The 17,576-nt window shown below is 35.6% G+C and overlaps 1 protein-coding gene across 2 annotated transcripts in view; it reads left to right on the plus strand.

Annotated features, from left to right (window-relative positions):
* The window catches only part of GRIK2 (glutamate ionotropic receptor kainate type subunit 2), a 565,655-nt gene that overhangs the window by 460,474 nt on the left and 87,605 nt on the right, over positions 1-17,576 (plus strand). For both annotated transcript variants that reach the window (XM_081093994.1, XM_081093993.1), the window contains one exon: positions 651-868. In XM_081093994.1, the coding sequence (XP_080950120.1) occupies positions 651-868 (218 nt within the window). The remainder of the gene's footprint in view (positions 1-650; positions 869-17,576) is intronic.

Raw genomic sequence — 17,576 nt, forward strand, 5'->3', positions numbered from 1 at the left:
GACACTTTAACTACTTATTCTGATTTCTGCATTGAGGCAACTATAGTGATGGGAGACATTTCTTTATATATAGGAAATAATATACTACTTATTTTAAAATAAAAACTGGACTAAAACCCTGTATCTCAAGAAACATGGGTATTGGAATTATTTTTACACAACATTACTTTTTGAAATGGCAGGATAGACAATGTTTAGGAGCTTCATATACATGAAATTAAACTTTACAGAAAACTTGTTAAGAAATGTTACTGAATATACGTTAAATCATTTATTCTAAAATCCACATAACTAACAAGAATATGAAACACTGTACATATGGTTTATAACGGAGAGAAGATTTTTCTTCTAATTCTATTTTTATAAAGTTTTTTTTCACTCAGTATTCAATTACTACTTTACAGTGTCTCAGGAAGAACTTGAGTCTCCTGTCACTATACCTACACACAAAGCCCTGAGAGACTGCCTACTAACTCCAGTTGGTCTCTGCACTCACAGTGGTTGTTGTCTGCTTAACTAAAGCAATATGTCAATTAATAATTAAAGCTTTTATTACACAGTGATTCCGTTCTGCCACTGTGACCAAAAGTACCTGACTGCTGATCAAATTCTCTGTATTCGTTTCACCTTTTCCCCCAAATCTCTGTTAGGTTCTGAGCTCATGCCCAAAGCGCTCTCCACCAGGATAGTGGGAGGCATTTGGTGGTTTTTCACACTTATCATCATTTCTTCGTATACTGCTAACTTAGCCGCCTTTCTGACAGTGGAGCGGATGGAATCCCCTATTGACTCTGCCGATGATTTAGCTAAACAAACCAAGATAGAGTACGGCGCAGTCGAGGATGGTGCAACTATGACCTTTTTCAAGGTAAGCCCTACTGGTTATCTAAAATTAATGTGTTAGAATGATAGAGTGCGAAAAAGAAATATTTCTCTAGTAATGAATGTAAGAGGATAGCAGCACTGTTATGCATGGGGAGCAATCAATAGCATATCCCTCAGGAATGGACAGGTATACAACAAATATATGGTCATCAAAGCAAAGCATTTCAATACTGCAAATGGCAAGGAGTTTTTGCTTTATAAGTATTCTAATAATTTTGTTTGGAGGGAAATCTTCTCAACGGTAAGTCACCCTACCACCTCTCACTAAGTTTTATCTTCAAATGTAAAATAATGTAATATATTTATTGAAAATTGATACACATCTTGGTTATTCCAAAAGAATAGAATGATTGATTACATGTGAGACTATTTCCATGCATACATTTCTTTGTTAAGATGAGACAGAGTTTACTTTTCAGAAGCCTAAAGGAAAATAAGGGCTGAAAGAGAAAATCAGAAACAGTTCTTGTTGTTTGTACATTCATCCATTTAATATTCCGGGTGGCACAGAGTCTGAAAATGGGCTACCCCACTGGACTTGCAATGGTTTCCAGAGGGACAATCCTGCAGAACATTTAAGTGGAAGGTGTGGTTGTACAAAATTCCAGGCACATAGAGTGCCTTGTTTTCCTCTTTATTATCTTTTTCTACTTTCAACAACTGATCTCACTGGACCAGAGTAGACCAAATTTAACTTTGTGTTTCCTTCACTGTTCACACAAATGCAATTGCAGTCCAAATAAATAAGCAGTAGAAGTAGAATTTTTTTAAAATAGTTGACCCAGACTATAAAATAATTTCCTCATTCATCAAGTGCTGATTGAGTGCCAGAAATTGCACTATATGTTGGCTATTCTACAGCAAATAGTATCTAGTTCTCACTCTGAAGGCAATTATGGTTTAGTTGGACATATGGAAGACTATTCCCACAATCATGGATCTGGGTTTTATGTGACTTGAAACAGCAGTTTAGCCAAATAATTATGTAATTTTCTTTGTAAAAATTCTTACAAAACTAAATCAGCTTTTAGTTTAGAGTTCTAAAAGACACTAAATATCCAAAGAATGAGACAAATTTTATTGTTTAGTCAAATATGTATAATGCTTACAATTTAATTATTTTCAAAGTGAATCTCTCATCTGGCTAGTGAAAGGTTAACTGTGGTGCCCGGGCAGGCTAAATAGCAACTACTGACGGTGATTAAAGAATATTGTATTTATTTAAGGAAAAGGGGATGGAAATGGGGATACCCAAAGGGAAGGGGCTACACAGAGAAAAGGGGGCCTTGGAGCAAGGTTCGGGGGTTAGCCCAGGTCTAGCTTCTGCTGCCCTTTGCTCCCCTGGTTGCAATCTCACGGGGTCCCTTAGAGGTGAGAGGATACATGCCTATGGGGGAAGGGAGGGGAACGGGAACGGCTCCTGTGTGCTCCTTGGAGGGAGAGCTTGAGCTGGGTCCCTTGTCCTGAGCATATATCCCTCTCTCTTGAAGGTAGAAATCTTAGGGGAGGTCTCAGGGGAAGACCACAATAGAATATTCATCAGCTTTCCAGGTGTGCTCTTTCAGGGTCATGGTCTCCACTGATTGGTGGCAGCAAGGGCACCACCTGTCGCGTTTTGCTGCTTTCTGGGCCTGGAGCTGAAATACAGCTGAGGCCCAGATGTCATCTTTAAGGAGGAAAAGGGCAGGGGGTCTAAACCTCCTGACCAGGGATATGAAAGATCAGGGGTCCAAACCTCATGATAGGGGAGGATGGGTTACCCTTGAAGGCAAGGTTCTTGCTTTTCCCAGTTTTGCCCCTTGTCAGGCATCTGGGGCGTTCTGCCCTGGTGAGCTTCTGTACCTGGCCCATGGTCCTTGCTCTGGGGGGTCTAACAGCTAGATTAAAGAAAGCTTGGATGTGTATTTTATATTTAATTGGATGTGTATTTTATATTTAATTGGATGGGTATTTTATATTTATATTTAATATAACTAAATATGAGTAAATATCATGATCAGTATCGTGCTATCTGACTATATTAATTGCAATAATTCAGTTTTCCCTAATTTAACACTTAGAATTAATAGAGGTTACTTATAATTTTTTGACAAAGAAATCAACTGTTGAAAATGCTAAATAAACATTGTGAGTAAATAACTTTGCAGGGAGTGAATATGTATGTGATGTATTTAAATTACAATGAAGCCTTGACTTACGAGTGTCCCGACTAACGAGTTTTTTGAGATACCGGCTGTCTCTCGGCAGATTTTTTGCATCGAGTTGATAGAGTAATTTGAGTTAACGAGCTCCTTAACGAGCTCGGTCTCAGAAGGAATTAAACTCGTAAGTCAAGGCCCCACTGTATTACAATATTCAACGGACTATTGCAGTTGTTTGTAAAATAGCGCATGTGATCTAATAACAAAAGTGATTGATTCTGTGGTCACAAGTGCTTCAGGGTTTTAACTTTATTTGTGTTTTGCAGAAGACTCAAATAGCTTGTGTTAAAGTTCTTATATACTACAAACGAGGTTTATGTCTAGAAAATCAATTTGAAAACAAATTCTCCTTCTTGCTCATTATAAATTTTTTTCCTTTTTATCTTTTCAGTCCTTCCAGTATTCTGTTTTTACCTTCTATTGTTTTTAAGCTCAATTGTTCTCTGCAGTGTCATTTTTTGCCTACCTTCACTTTTCCTTGTTGACTTTACTTGGTACTCTTTCATCTCTTGTTTTTCTTTCTCACACACTAGGGTGCTCCTAGCGCCCAGGGACAATTGACATGAAACAATTCGATGTTTCCTACAGCATAGGCTTTCTAGTTGTGGAATGAAAGCTTTCTGGAATGTACACTAGTCATAATAAAAACCACATAGTGATAAATCACTAACTTGATAATTACCTTATGTTGATAACTCTATCACATGCTGAATTCTTATTGTTGAAATTAGAATTTAAAAGGATACATTAAATGATGACTTTTCTTTAGTTATTTTAGTGTAGACCTAAATGGTACTAATTTCAACCTCATATTGTGGCTTGTTAAACTATATGCTTATACTAGTCAATGGGTATAAAATTTTTAAAAATCATCTGGAAATCTGGAATTGAAGCAATTGCATACTTATTTTGAAACGCTTTTCCTAGCCAGTTTGGCTCAGTGGACAGAGCATCAGCCTGGGGACAGAAGGGTCCTGGGTTCAATTCCTGTCAAGGGCACACATACCTTAGTTACAGGATCTTCCCAGGCTCAACCCTGGTAGGCGCATGCAGCAGGCAACCAATTGATGTATTTTTCTCACATTGATATTTCTATCTTTCCACTCTTCCACTCTCCCTAAAAATCAATGGAAAAATATCCTTGGATGAGGATTTAAAAAAAAAGAAAGAAAGAAAAGAAACTCCTCAATAAACCAGGGATGATAGTGTGTAGTCTGTTTATTTAATATCATTCTTTTATTTCTTGATTAATAGGAATGTGTACAAATACTCTAGGAAACACCCTAAGGCATTCATTTCTAAAGGACTTTCCATTGTGTTTTTACTAACTTAACAAGACCTTGCTGCTAGCTAATTGTTCTGGAATGCTCAGTTTTGTAATAGTATTTCAAAGAATAGTATAGTTTTGTTACTATAAGCAAGAAAGGCTGCCTCATGATACTTGTTCTTATAGGGGATAAGTCCTCAGTACTTCATAGTCAGTTATATTGCCATTCTTCAATGTTAAGTAATTCCTTTTCCAAAGAACATGTTTGACTGTATTCATTGAGTTTACGAGTATATTGTCTCCAAGAAGGGCTCTTTCTTCTTCATGTCTACATCACACATATTTTTCCAAGGAATACATGTAAAGCCAAAACTGGTGAAATAGCTCAAAATTGAGCAGCTGATAATTTTTCGGTGTTATTTCATTGAAACAATGGACAACTGTATGGCATCACTAATATGTTCTTAATTATATTTAGACTAGAGGCCTGTTGCAGGAAGATTCCTGCAAGAATACCGCTTCCTGAGACTGGAGCGAAGCAGAGAAGGGAGCAAAGCCCACCGAGGCAGGCTTCGCTCCCTTCACCGCTGCCTCACTCCCTCCCTTCGCCTCCTCGCCCTCGGCTCCCTCCCTTCTCTGCCACCTGGGCCTCTCCCTTCTCCGCTGCTTTGCTCTCTCACAGGGTCAGAGATCCGTGCCCGGGTCCTGGGACCAGCATCGTGTGTTGCCGGCCCTGCCTCACCAGGTCAGGGATCAAGGGCCCAGGTCCCGCAGGCAGTGTCCTGTGCTGCCAGCCTCACCTGCAGTATGCAAATTAGCCGCCATCTTTGTTGGCAGTTAATTTGCATATCACTCTGATTAACCCATGGTGGGTGTAGTGAAGGAATGGTCAGTTTGCATCTTTGTCCATTATTAGATAGGATAGTCAATTAGCTGGGAGCCTAAGAACCTTATAAAAAACACACTTGAAATCTATATAATCTTACTAACCAATGTCACCCCAATAAATTTAATAAAATAAATAAATAAATTTAAAAAATTACAATAAAGAGCATAAAAAGATAAGATTTACACTGAAAGAAGATGTTTGCAAGACATGATCTTTAAAGAACAAGTGTCTATAATATATAAGGACTCCTAGTAATCAAAAGTGACAAAATATTTTTAATATGCATTTTATGGAGTGAGGGAATATATATAAACTATGAACTTATGGAAATATCTTTAACCTCATTAATAAGGAGGAAATTAAAAACTAAAATCAGAATAAGATTGTGGTTATTTAGCAAACAGAACAGCACAAGTGGAATGGTCTTTCTATACAAAGTGCTAGCAAGGGTGAGAAATAGTTGGACCTTTGATATACTGCTGATATGAGTGTAAATCAGTGCCACCACTTTGGAAAACAGTCTGGCACTATCTAATAAATTTGAAAATGTCTTAACCTTTTTTTAAAAAAAGAATAAATAAAAAAATAAAGAAAAACTAATAAGGAGGAATCAAAACCCTCCAGGAATTTGGGAACTTGGTACTATAGAATTGAAATCTCACCCCAGGGCAGAACACTACTATACAAAATGTTGTCAAGGAAACAAGCATATTCTTTTTTCCCTAAAGTATAAATTCAGAAGAATGAATACATATAGATTACAGGCTCAAAAATAACTCAACTAGAACCCATAAACATTTTGGTCTCTTTTGAGAATCCCTTTATTTCCAAAGTGAGTCAGACATTTTACAAGCTGATGCCTAATCCCCTTTTTATTATGCAACCCATGACTCATGTTTTCCAAGTTCTATAGCCTCTCTCCTGAGCTTGGCCTAACTAAAATGTCTAGCTTTTCTCACGTACAAATATAGTCTTCCAAAAAAGATGGTATCCAAGGAAATACATGTTTTTTGTAGTTATTAAAAAATTTCTGCCACATATTAAAATGACAATTAAATGGTGTAAAATAGCTAATGTAAATCACTTAATACTTCTGAAAACATAGAGTCGGTAATTTGGAATACTTATTGGGAATAATTAAAAAAAAACACAAAACAAAACTGTGAAATCACAGAAACCTGAACTTAATTCCAAGCTCCACCACCTATTGGCTGTATTAAGATAGGACACTCAAATTTGCAAACCTCTGACTCTTCATTTCTAAATTGGAATGACTAACAGGACCAGTCTCACAATATATTTTTAATATTAAATAAAAAGCCCTGCATGATAGGCTATGCCAGTGGTCGGCAAACCGTGGCTCGCGAGCCACATGCGGCTCTTTGGCCTCTTGAGTGTGGCTCTTCCACAAATTACTACGTGTGGGCGCACACATACAGTGCGATTGAAACTTCATGGCCCATGCGCAGAAGTAGGTTTTCAACCTGGGCGGGTCTATTTTGGAGAAGTGGCGTTAGAAGAAGTGGGGGGTGTCGGTCGGGTCGGGCGACAGGAGACGCGGTGCGGGCAGGCCGCAAGCAATTCATGCAGGAGTTGAGTGAGCCAGTCAGTCAGCAGTCTCATTGTGCAGTGGTTAGTGCTAGGCGCGTCCGCAAATCACGCACGGGTGACAAAAGATAGACGAAACAAGTATACAAGATGAGTGTGGATGGGAGAGTTGGAAGGGGTCGACTTTAGCGAACGTACCTCAATCAGACTGTGGACGTTTTTAGCAAAGGCCAGTTTAGGAGTACCCTAATTAAGTTAATAACAATGTACCTACCTATATAGTTTAAGTTTAAAAAATTTGGCTCTCAAAAGAAATTTCAGTCGTTGTACTGTTGATATTTGGCTCTGTTGACTAATGAGTTTGGCGACCACTGGGCTATGCACTTAGTAAAAGCATATTTTATAGATGTTACTACATGTCTAATTGAAAATTTTAGAATTAGAATGATTTTAAACATTGTCAAGAAATTATATTTCTATGACCAATAATAGGGTAAATTATTTTAAAATAGATTAAATGAGATCACACCATGTTTATAAAATTTAAATTGATTCATTTTTCTGACTATTGTTATCATGAAAATGAAATAATTTCATAAGTGAAATAAAGAAAAGTCTGCGGAGCAATTTTTAGAAGCTCTTTTCTAGATCATGTATTTTCAAATAATATATAGTAATCTCTTATCCCTGAGTGATATGTTACAAGACCCCCCAGTAGATGCCCAAAACTGCAGATAGTATCAAATTCTATATATTTGTTTTTCTTATGCATACATACCTATGACATTTTAATTTATAAATTCAGCAAAGTAAGAGATTAACAACAATAACTCTAATAATAATAGAGAAATTTTATAACAATAAATTGTAATAAAAGTTATGTGAATATGGTCTCAGTTTCTCAAAATATTTTATTATGGTGTATTCACCCTTCTTCTGTGATACTATGAGATGATACAGTGCTTATGTGCTGAGACAAATAAGGTACTCAGAATGACACACAACTTAATACTTACCAAACTATATTTGCTTGGTTCCTCTGTATCAGCACTACACTGGACAGCATGGGACAGGATTGAATCTATATTATTCACACTTGCCCTAGCACAGACTCTACATATGTTATTAGTGACTGACTGCTACAATATTGTTACTTAAAAACAAAACAAAATCACAACCTGTTAGCGACATGTAATATAAACCCTTATTTAGCTTACAGGTCAGCTGTCCTACTCCTGGAAACTTGATGCCCGAGACTTTCTACATTGGGAACAGACTTTGTTTCTTTTGCACCAGGGCCAGTGCTTTTGCCAGTACCATTTCTGCTAAACCTGTATGGCCTTTAAATATTTATTGAGTCCATTTATAATCAATCTACAACCCACACCCACAATCCTTTTTTAGGAGGTGTCTCTCTGTAGTTTTAATCATTGCTATTTGGGGCAAGCAGGTCTTAATCCAGAGGAGAAAATCTACAAGGGTTTGCCCTAATTTTTTAAGAGGTCATAATAAAGCACTTCAAGGCAACATGATTAATGTGATATTTAGTGAGGCTTGACATCATATGGGAACAATTTTGAGAACTTTTACTTACTTAGAACACTGAAGATTAGAAACATTTTCATTACCCAACCATGCAATTTCTAACTCTGTATCACCTCTAAATTATGTTTGCGAACAGCCTGGATCTTTTAAATTTATTTCTTCCTCTCCCCCTTCATTCTTGCCCTCCTCCTGCACCTCCTTCATTGTTGTTCTTATTATTGTTAATATTATATGTCTTTCTTTTACTACTTTTATTATGTAGCTAATATTTCCTATGTAATAACCAGCAAATACCTTAAATATTTGTCATTTTGTCTGGATAATTTTTTTGGCCAAGTCTAAAAGATTATTAGTGCATTTTTTTTTATCTTCCAAGTTACAACAAGGCACACTTTTAAAATATTTTTGTCCATATATTCACAGATTCTGGCTTATCCAGCCTCTTCTAATGATTTCATTGCCATCTGGTATGGGAGCCTAAATCAGTGCTCAAATGTACATTTCTTTATGGCAGCCACTCACTTTTTTGCCAAATTCTGTACAGTTATCCATTGGAACAATGAATATTGCATTAATTGATGTAATACCTGTGACAGAGGGTTTTGGATGGAATGCTTGATTACTTACAAAATTTTGCTATTCTGTAGAGAGCCATAAATGTTTCTTCAAAATATGTAACTGTTCTAGGGCATTTTCATTTTAACCTTGGATTAAGAGTCAGATTATTTGGAAGTGTAGATTATGGTGTTGGGAATTCGATCAAGTGGATTGATCCAGCTAGGGGAAAGTTTTATCTTTTGGTTCCTAGCAGCAAAGAGGGTTTGTTTGTGTTCTTTTTCTTTGTGCATAGTCCCCCTCTTTAGGTGAACTCGAAGTATATACTAAATGCCAGCTCTTTTATTTGCCCAGTAACCCCTAAGGAAGGTAGAAAGCAATTATCATTACGCTCATTTAACAGATGAAGAAACTGGGCCATGGAGAGGTTAAGTGTCTTATTAATTATGAAAGCAATAACCCAGGGACTCACAGTATCAACAATAAAAGTAATAGCCAAAGACATCATGGCATAACCATCACTATTCAGAATAACTAAGTGCATTAGTCATTTTGGCTCACCCACATGACCTCAAATGTTTGATCATATTAAACTTCTAAACCATTTGCCTTGAGCCATTAGGGCAGATACAGCTATAACATGTTCTTTACAGTCTGCTACTTATTCCGAGCTTCTAGGTTCAATGGTCTCCTGAAATTAAATTATGCCGGGTGACATTATAAGTTTCTAGGCCTGGATTGCGTGTATAGCATGCCTGAAATAATTTTTTGAAAGAATGAGTGGTTTATTTTTGCTTTTCAAATGCCAAAAGAACATGCCATTTTGAGTTGACAAATACAATGTAAAAACTTGGCAGTTTACCACATGCAATTAAAAGGGATTTACATTTCCCATATTCTTCTCAATTTCTGCAAAACATTACTCTTGTTTGTTCTTATGTAGAATAGTGTTGGTAATGCAAGCATAATATATTTATTATGAAGAGATTTTCACATTAGAAACGTAAATTCTGAAAATGGCATCTATTAGTGTACTTTTCACACTGGAAGCTGTTTTCTGAAACAAGTGTTTATTTTTCTCTTGCTGTATTGATGGTAAGACATTTTGAAAGTTCCTTTTTGCATATGCAGAAAATTGACTTATAATAGTTTTCGAAGATGAGAAAGATCATCTAAAATTACTTTTGAATTTACTTTATTTTGTTTATTTTTATTGAGAGATAAATGACATATATAGTAGCATTGTGTAAATTTAAGGTGTGCATGTGTGTCTCAATGCATCCACTCCCCTTTCTTTCATATTAGGGTAGATATTTTCTTTTCTGAAACACAGACGCCACAAAATATCAGACAGAGGCATAAAGTAATCTGCTGACCATATTCTAACTTCTTTTGGATTATTTCCTTGAATTGTCTTTAAGTACCTTTCAATAGATATTTGCTGAAAGTAAATAATCTAATTACATTTTCACTCTGATACCGTTCCTCAATAAGTATGCATGAGAATTGCCAGGAAGCAGGATGAAGAGTTAGAGCTTTTTCCTCTCTCACAGAAATATGATGGGGTCTACCCTAACTTTTTGTTTCTGTCTCTGAGTAAACATTGAGAAAAATATATATTCTATGGGACTGAGGGAGTGAATATATTCAGCTCTCCTTTATAAATCTTTATTGCAGGTTCATTTACTAGGGGTGTGGGGGGAGGGAAGAAAATTAGGGAAGACCTATAAGGGGGCATATTAGAGTTGAAGAGTTGTCCATGTGACTTTAGTGTTTACATGATGGGAAACAAATTAAGAATAGATGAAGTACCTTACTCTATAGGTAGATATTGTTAGGTTCTAAGCTACAGTTTGAGATTTGTAGTTTTCTTGTCTGAGCTTATTGTACTATCCAAAAATATTTAGTGAACTATTGTCATTCCTTTCCTCCTTGTGGAAAAAAATAATGTACTTATATAAACTGATGGTAACAAATTATTGCACAATTCTAATTGATTCTTCCCTTGTGTCACTTTGTGATTGCTCAATATTCATCTCCCTATAGATCTAAACTGAAACAAAAATGCTCCTCAAATATGACATTTTGCTCTAACTTGGATGATGGAAAACAGAATATAATTAGGCTTCCAAGCCAAAATCTATTCTTGATAATTTGCTTGCAAGTTACTAATTAGGTAATAATGCATCCACTATGAATATTTAAAATAAATAGAAATTTTATTTAGAATTTTTGTTTGTTTCATGAATTAAGTTTGTGGATAATTTAGTTTATTGTTTTAAATTTTCTGCATACTTAATGGAGTCAAATAAAATTTAAAAGCTTTATGTGATTGAACAGCAATGTTTCTGAGCAGCCGGTTTAGATTAATGATGAATGTATTACTAATATTTTCATTTGTTCATGTTGATGTTTTCTCCATTTTCCATCACAAACCTTTTCTAGTCATCTAAAAAATATATCTCAGCAAAGCTTTTTAGAGCCATATTATTTCTCTAATTCTCACAAATTATTTTTTCTTTAATAATAGTATTAAACTATTGGTTGTAGGTAATGGATTACTGTTAATCTTAAATTAAATGGAAATATTTCTTTTTATAAAATAAGGTTGGTGTTTTAAAAGTGTTATAGTCTTATTAGTGTCTAATGTGGTTTTGATATTAATTCATTAAGTTTGAAATAAATATTTAAGCCAAGTTTTTATTATGCATTTAATTTATTGGCATAGTAAGGAGATTATTTTTAACCAAGAAGATTGTCTCCCTTCCCCATCCTCATCTAACACACCATTTATTGTATGTGAGGCCTGATTCTATGTTTATTACAGGGATTTGCATAAGGCCTACAGAAACCCAACACCATTTTACTATGTTCCCATTCCAAGAAATAAAATGGTGCCTTTGAGTAAAGCTGCTTCATCAGACACTAGTTTTGCATGCCAAGTTACAGCTATCAATGGCGAAACAGCAGATGTGAAGGCTAGTTGGCATCAGAGCATATGAGTCAAAGACTTTCCTATGGGAAAGAAAGTGCTTCATTACACTTTATCTATACTAAGAACATTGGTTCTATCAAGCTGTCTGAAAATTACAATATGATGGGTTTTATTACCCTAGCTCTGCCAGAGTGAATTCAATAGTTAAAAAGTAAGCGATAATGCCATTTGGGGAATTATAAGAAGTGATTAGGGTCTCAATGTATTTAAATTTGGAAGGAGCAGCAACTTTTATCTTAACTTCTCTAAAATGTCTCAGGGACAAAAGTTTAATCTTCTCTAATTGTTGGGTTTTCCACATGTACCAGTGAAGCTTTGGGGACTTTAATTGAAGAATAAATTATGTGTTTGACTGAAATGTAAAATCTGAGAAACAGTTTTAATTGCCTTGGAAAGCCAGTGTGTGAGGTTGCTTTTATTCCAGAATACACTGTGGTTCTCTCCCTCATTTGCCCTCCCTCCTCCATCCCTTGCAGGGACCATTCTTACTGTTTGTCACCTCAGGATGGCAGCTTAAACACTATGTTGCACCTCATCAATCTTAGGAGAGAAGTCCCCACAGGGAGAAAGAAAATTCGAAAGTCAGTTAATATAGTGATGTTGAGCTGGCATGTCAGGTGCTGGATAATGGATCATAGTTGTCACTGCAAAAGTTTATAGCCACTGGTTAGGCAACAATTTGAAGGAAATCAAGAAGGGCATATTTTTTGATACAAAGAAGTAGGCAGAGATAAATATTATTTAAAAATTGTCCTTTAAAAAAGTATAACGTAAAAAAGTATAATTTCTTAGACAAAAAATAATTGCAACAAAAATTGTATGTCTTCTATCTAAATAGCTGACTAAAAGTATCTTTTGGTATTTCTAAAACAAACAAAAAACCCAGACTCTCTGCTTTGTACAATAAGTTATACTTATTGGCATTGTGGCTAAGAAAGATCTATTATTCATGCTTACTGCTTTCTTTAGAGGTGGGTCCAGCTTTAGACTATCAAAAGAGATATTATTTTTATTCCTATGATTGTCCATTGATTACAGATGTATACTGTACACTGAAACTTTTGCTTAATTTAGAATATCTTTGGCAGTTAATGGTCTATGCCCTATGATGTATTTTTTTAGGAAGCTAATCTTTTGTTGCCAATGCAATTTATACTAATTAGCTTCTTTGGTCAGCTAAATTTTCTTTTGTTAATTTACTTCCCTTTCCTTTTCCAAAATCCAAATAGTAGTAATATCACTTTGTTCTTTGATCTTAAGAGCTCATTGAAGACATCACATGGTAGTTGATTCTTTCCTTATATCAGAAAGAAAAATAAGGTTTACTGTTATTTACTTCTACTGCCATCTTTAATGCTTTAGACTTTTATTTAAGACAACACAGAACTGTTATTTTCCTTTAGAAGCAAACAAAATGTAAGGTCATGAACTGTTCTGCTACTCAATGATCTTAGAACTTCATCATGCATATTTACAAGTAGCAAACATAAATCATCTTTACTTTTTTATATCCTTTCCACCAACTCTGCACAGATTGCAAAAAGAACAACATAAACTTTAGAGCTTATTAGTAGGTGTTGATAATTACAAGTGAATATAATAGATTACTTAAAATGTTGTTTGAAACATATGATTAGATTGGACATTCCTGCTAAATGTCTTAGTTTTAAAGGGATCAGATGCTGAAATAACTCTAATTTCTCTTTTTGCTGTAATATTTATGACTGTGGCAGTGCCTACAGTTGTTTAAATGTTGAATGCATGCTGATGAGCACTTTCATTGGCCTCCCATATTCAGAGTATTTCTTTAATAATTTCATGAAGAACTTTCCAGATGAGTGAATGTGTCTGCACATATATGCATATATGCATAAGTAGTGTGTTCTATAGTATTGAGACATGCTACCTTAATTGGAGTTAAATTAGGAATAATTCCACACTTTATTTTTCTTATACCCAGTTTCCATATTAAATCTGTTTTAGTGGAAGAATTGTTCAGGATTGGCAATAAAATTGTAATTTTGTAATTTCTGACAACAAATTAATACTGCTTTTGATTGTTATTAACCTATTGTATACACCATAGCTCTATTGGAGTTCAGTGGAAAGATTTTATTATCTCTAAAAATAGGTGTTTCATTTATTAAATAGTATAATTACACCTGTTTAGAAGCTACACTATAAATTAATTTGCTTTGTAGGTCCCTTGACTGTTTTCAGAACACTATGAGTTTCTGCTTCATTTTAATTTATTACAAAAACAAATAAAGACCAAAGAATTGAAAAGCAGCATTAATAAGGAAAATAAAGGATTGTTGAATCAAAGCAATGCACTTAACATAATGATTAAATGCATAAACTATGTATTGGCATGATATCCTACATCTGACACTCACTAGGGATTTATTTAATCTCTCCAGGCAAATGTGGGTATAGGTATATATCTTCTAGATTGATTACATAAAGCACTAAATATGTGATAAACTCCCAGTATGTACCTATAGTTATCTTTATTATAAGGAGCTTAATAGTAGAATTATTAAACTCTATAGCCGATGAAACCATTTCCTCAATATGGATGCTTGTATTTCTGGAAATACATTCAGTTTACCTGTGGTTAATGCCAGAATCTGACACTCAGTTGCATTTTTTCTGTCTTTAATTATTTGATCCTGATTGTATGTTATTTAAAATATTCTGGATTATTCTCTTGTCCTGCTTAAAAGTTAAAGTGCATTATAAATCCCGCTCCAGCCACACAGTATGGGTAGTCTTTTCATTAATGGCCTTTCATGCATGGTTGTTTAATTAATGCTCTTTTTATTATGTGTGAGATTTGTTTTGACAACCCATTCATGCTCAGAATTAATACTTAAATAGGGGAAAAACCTCCCATTTTTCATCGTTCTTTCTTCCCATGAATATTAACCATTGTAATCTAAACAAGTTTCTTTTTCTTTTATGAAAATAATGCATATGACTCATGAGAACTACAGAATGTTAGGAAAATAAAGGAAAAATGTCCCAAGGCCAATCTACAAAGACAATTCTTAATATCTTCTAACCACGTCTAATATTTTCTCTTTGGAATATTTAGAATTTAAAGCTTTTCTTTTCAGTTTTAAAAACTTTAGACAATACAGGTGCACAAATTCTGTTTTCCCTTGAACACAGGTGATAATGCTCTTTTCAGGAATATCCTTTAAAGATTCATTATTAGTAAAATATGATTATAAGAATGTTTTTATAACTCTTTCAGAAAAATATTATTTCTTGAGATAGAGTCTAAAACAAATAACCTTTTGCTAATTTCCAAACTCATTCTAACCTAGTCATTGCAAAATTTCAAAGTATGTTTACATGTAAAACACATATATACAACAGAAAAATCACTTATATCTAAGATACTTGAATGATTAGGTTGTTCACTTTTAATAGCCATTGTATTATAATATCAGAAATTTAATGCTTTAAAATATTACTTTTAATAAACATTTTAAATTGAACTTTAAAGAAAAAGTAGTAGACGTGATAAAGGGTGTCCCAGAATTCACGCAAGAACTAATTTTGACAGAAAACATAGGTTTATAAGTAAAATTGTAAATTCTTTATTGATTCATAAAGTATACAGTATAGGGTTATGTATGGAATAGCATATCTGGTAAATGGCCTCCACGGCGTTGCTGGCACATATGTACTCTTTTGTTATTCCCTGAGCAGCTGCATTTTCAAGGAAGAATGGTCCGATGATGCCTCCAGCCCAAAATCCAAACCAGTGACACGTTATGGATGCATTTGTTTCTCAACAATCACTCGTGGATTTTCTGAACCCGAAATGTGACAATTTTGTCAATTAACCAAGCCATCAAGACAATATGAGCCTTATCGAAATTCAGCCACATTTATACAAAACGGTCATGGAAAATTTCAACAAAAGAGTGCGTATGTGCCAGCAAAGCCGTGGAGGCCATTTACCCAATATGCTATTCCATACATAACCCTATACTGTGTACTTTATGAATCAATAAATAATTTACAATTTTTAATTATAAACCTGTGTTTTCTATCAAAATTACTTCTTGCGTGATTTTGGGACACGTTTTATTAAAGTTATCTGTTTAGGATTCCTAATATAATCTTACTTTCAAGTGAAAGAGAAAAAAATAATATAATGCAAATATATAGAAGTAGTCATTAACCTTTTTCAGTAAATCTCTATTAATGTACATTTAGAAGAATGATCGTGGAAATATATATATATATATATATATATATATATATATATATATATATATAAAATCTGTTTAAGTTGACATATTATAAAATAAAATTAATTTACCTTATTTGTTTAATAAACCAGTATAATAATGTTTATAAATATAGATTAAATACTTTTTAGAAGAAATCAAAACTGTCTTATAAAATTTTAATTAATATGCCCTTGTATGTTACATACCATTTACAGTTTATGTAAAGTCATATCTATTATTTAATCACAATTATTAGGCCATCTGGTTGCACTTCTATCCATTTTGTAGAAAATAGCCTTTGTAAAGCATATTTTGGAGATTATTACATTATTATTGTGCATTAGAAATTCCGGTTTTTATTGTTTTCTAAGTATGTGTAAATATTAAGCACTTATTTATTTTTATATGGTACTCAGAAAAGTGATTTTTTAACTTTAAGACATGCTTTAATTTTATGTATTAACTAGAGGCCTGGTGCACAAAAATTTGTGCACTTGGGGTTGGGGGGTCCCTCAGCCCAGCCTATGCCCTCTTGCAGTCTGAGACCCCTCGGAGGATGTCCACCTGCTGGCTTAGGCTCACTCCCTGGGGGATCAGGCCCAAGGTGGTAGTCAGACATCCCTCTGGCAGCCCAGTAGCCCTCTGGGGATGTCCACTTGCCAGCGGGGAGGAGGTCTAACCTGCAATCGGACATCTTTAGCACTGCTGAGGAGGCGGGAGAGCATACCACCACCACCGCTGTACTGGCAGCCGTCAGCCTGGCTTGTGGCTGAGCAGAGCTCCCCCTGTGGGAGTGCACTAACTGCCAGGGGGCAGCTCCTGCATTGAGAATCTGCCCCCTTGTGGTCAGTGTGTGTCATAGTGACCAGTCATTCCCAGTCGCTCTGCTATTAGGGTCAGTTTGCATATTACCCTTTTATTATATAGATAGAGGCCTGGTGCATGGTGGGGGCTGGCTGGTTTGCCCTGAAGGGTGTCCTGGATCAGGGTGGGGGTCCTGCTGGGATGCCTGGCCAGCCTGGGTGAGGGGCTGATGGCTGTTTGCAAGCTGGTCACACCCCCATCAGGGTGGGGGTCCCCAATGGGGTGCCTGGTCAGCCTGGGTGAGGGGCTGATGGCTGTTTTCAGGCTGGTCAATCCCCCCACCAGTGGGGACCCTCACCCCATGGAGGTTTGTCCAGCCTTGGTGAGGGGCTGATGGCTGTTTGCAGGCTGGCCACACCACCTTTAGGGTGGGGGGTTCCCTCTGGGGTGCCTGACCAGTCTGGGTGAGGGGCTGACGGCCGTTTTCAGGCTTGCCAAGCCCCACAACGGAAGCTCCCAGCCTCTCCTTTTTTCTTTTCTTTTTTTTTTATTCTGGGATTTATTTACCTTCTATAATTGAAACTTTGAAGCTTTGAGAGGAGCTCAGAGCCGGCCAGGGCGGGCGGGAGGGAAGCCT

Source organism: Myotis nattereri (assembly GCF_964212035.1).
Source record: "Myotis nattereri genome assembly, chromosome: 6".
Classification (NCBI taxonomy): Eukaryota; Metazoa; Chordata; class Mammalia; order Chiroptera; family Vespertilionidae; genus Myotis; species Myotis nattereri.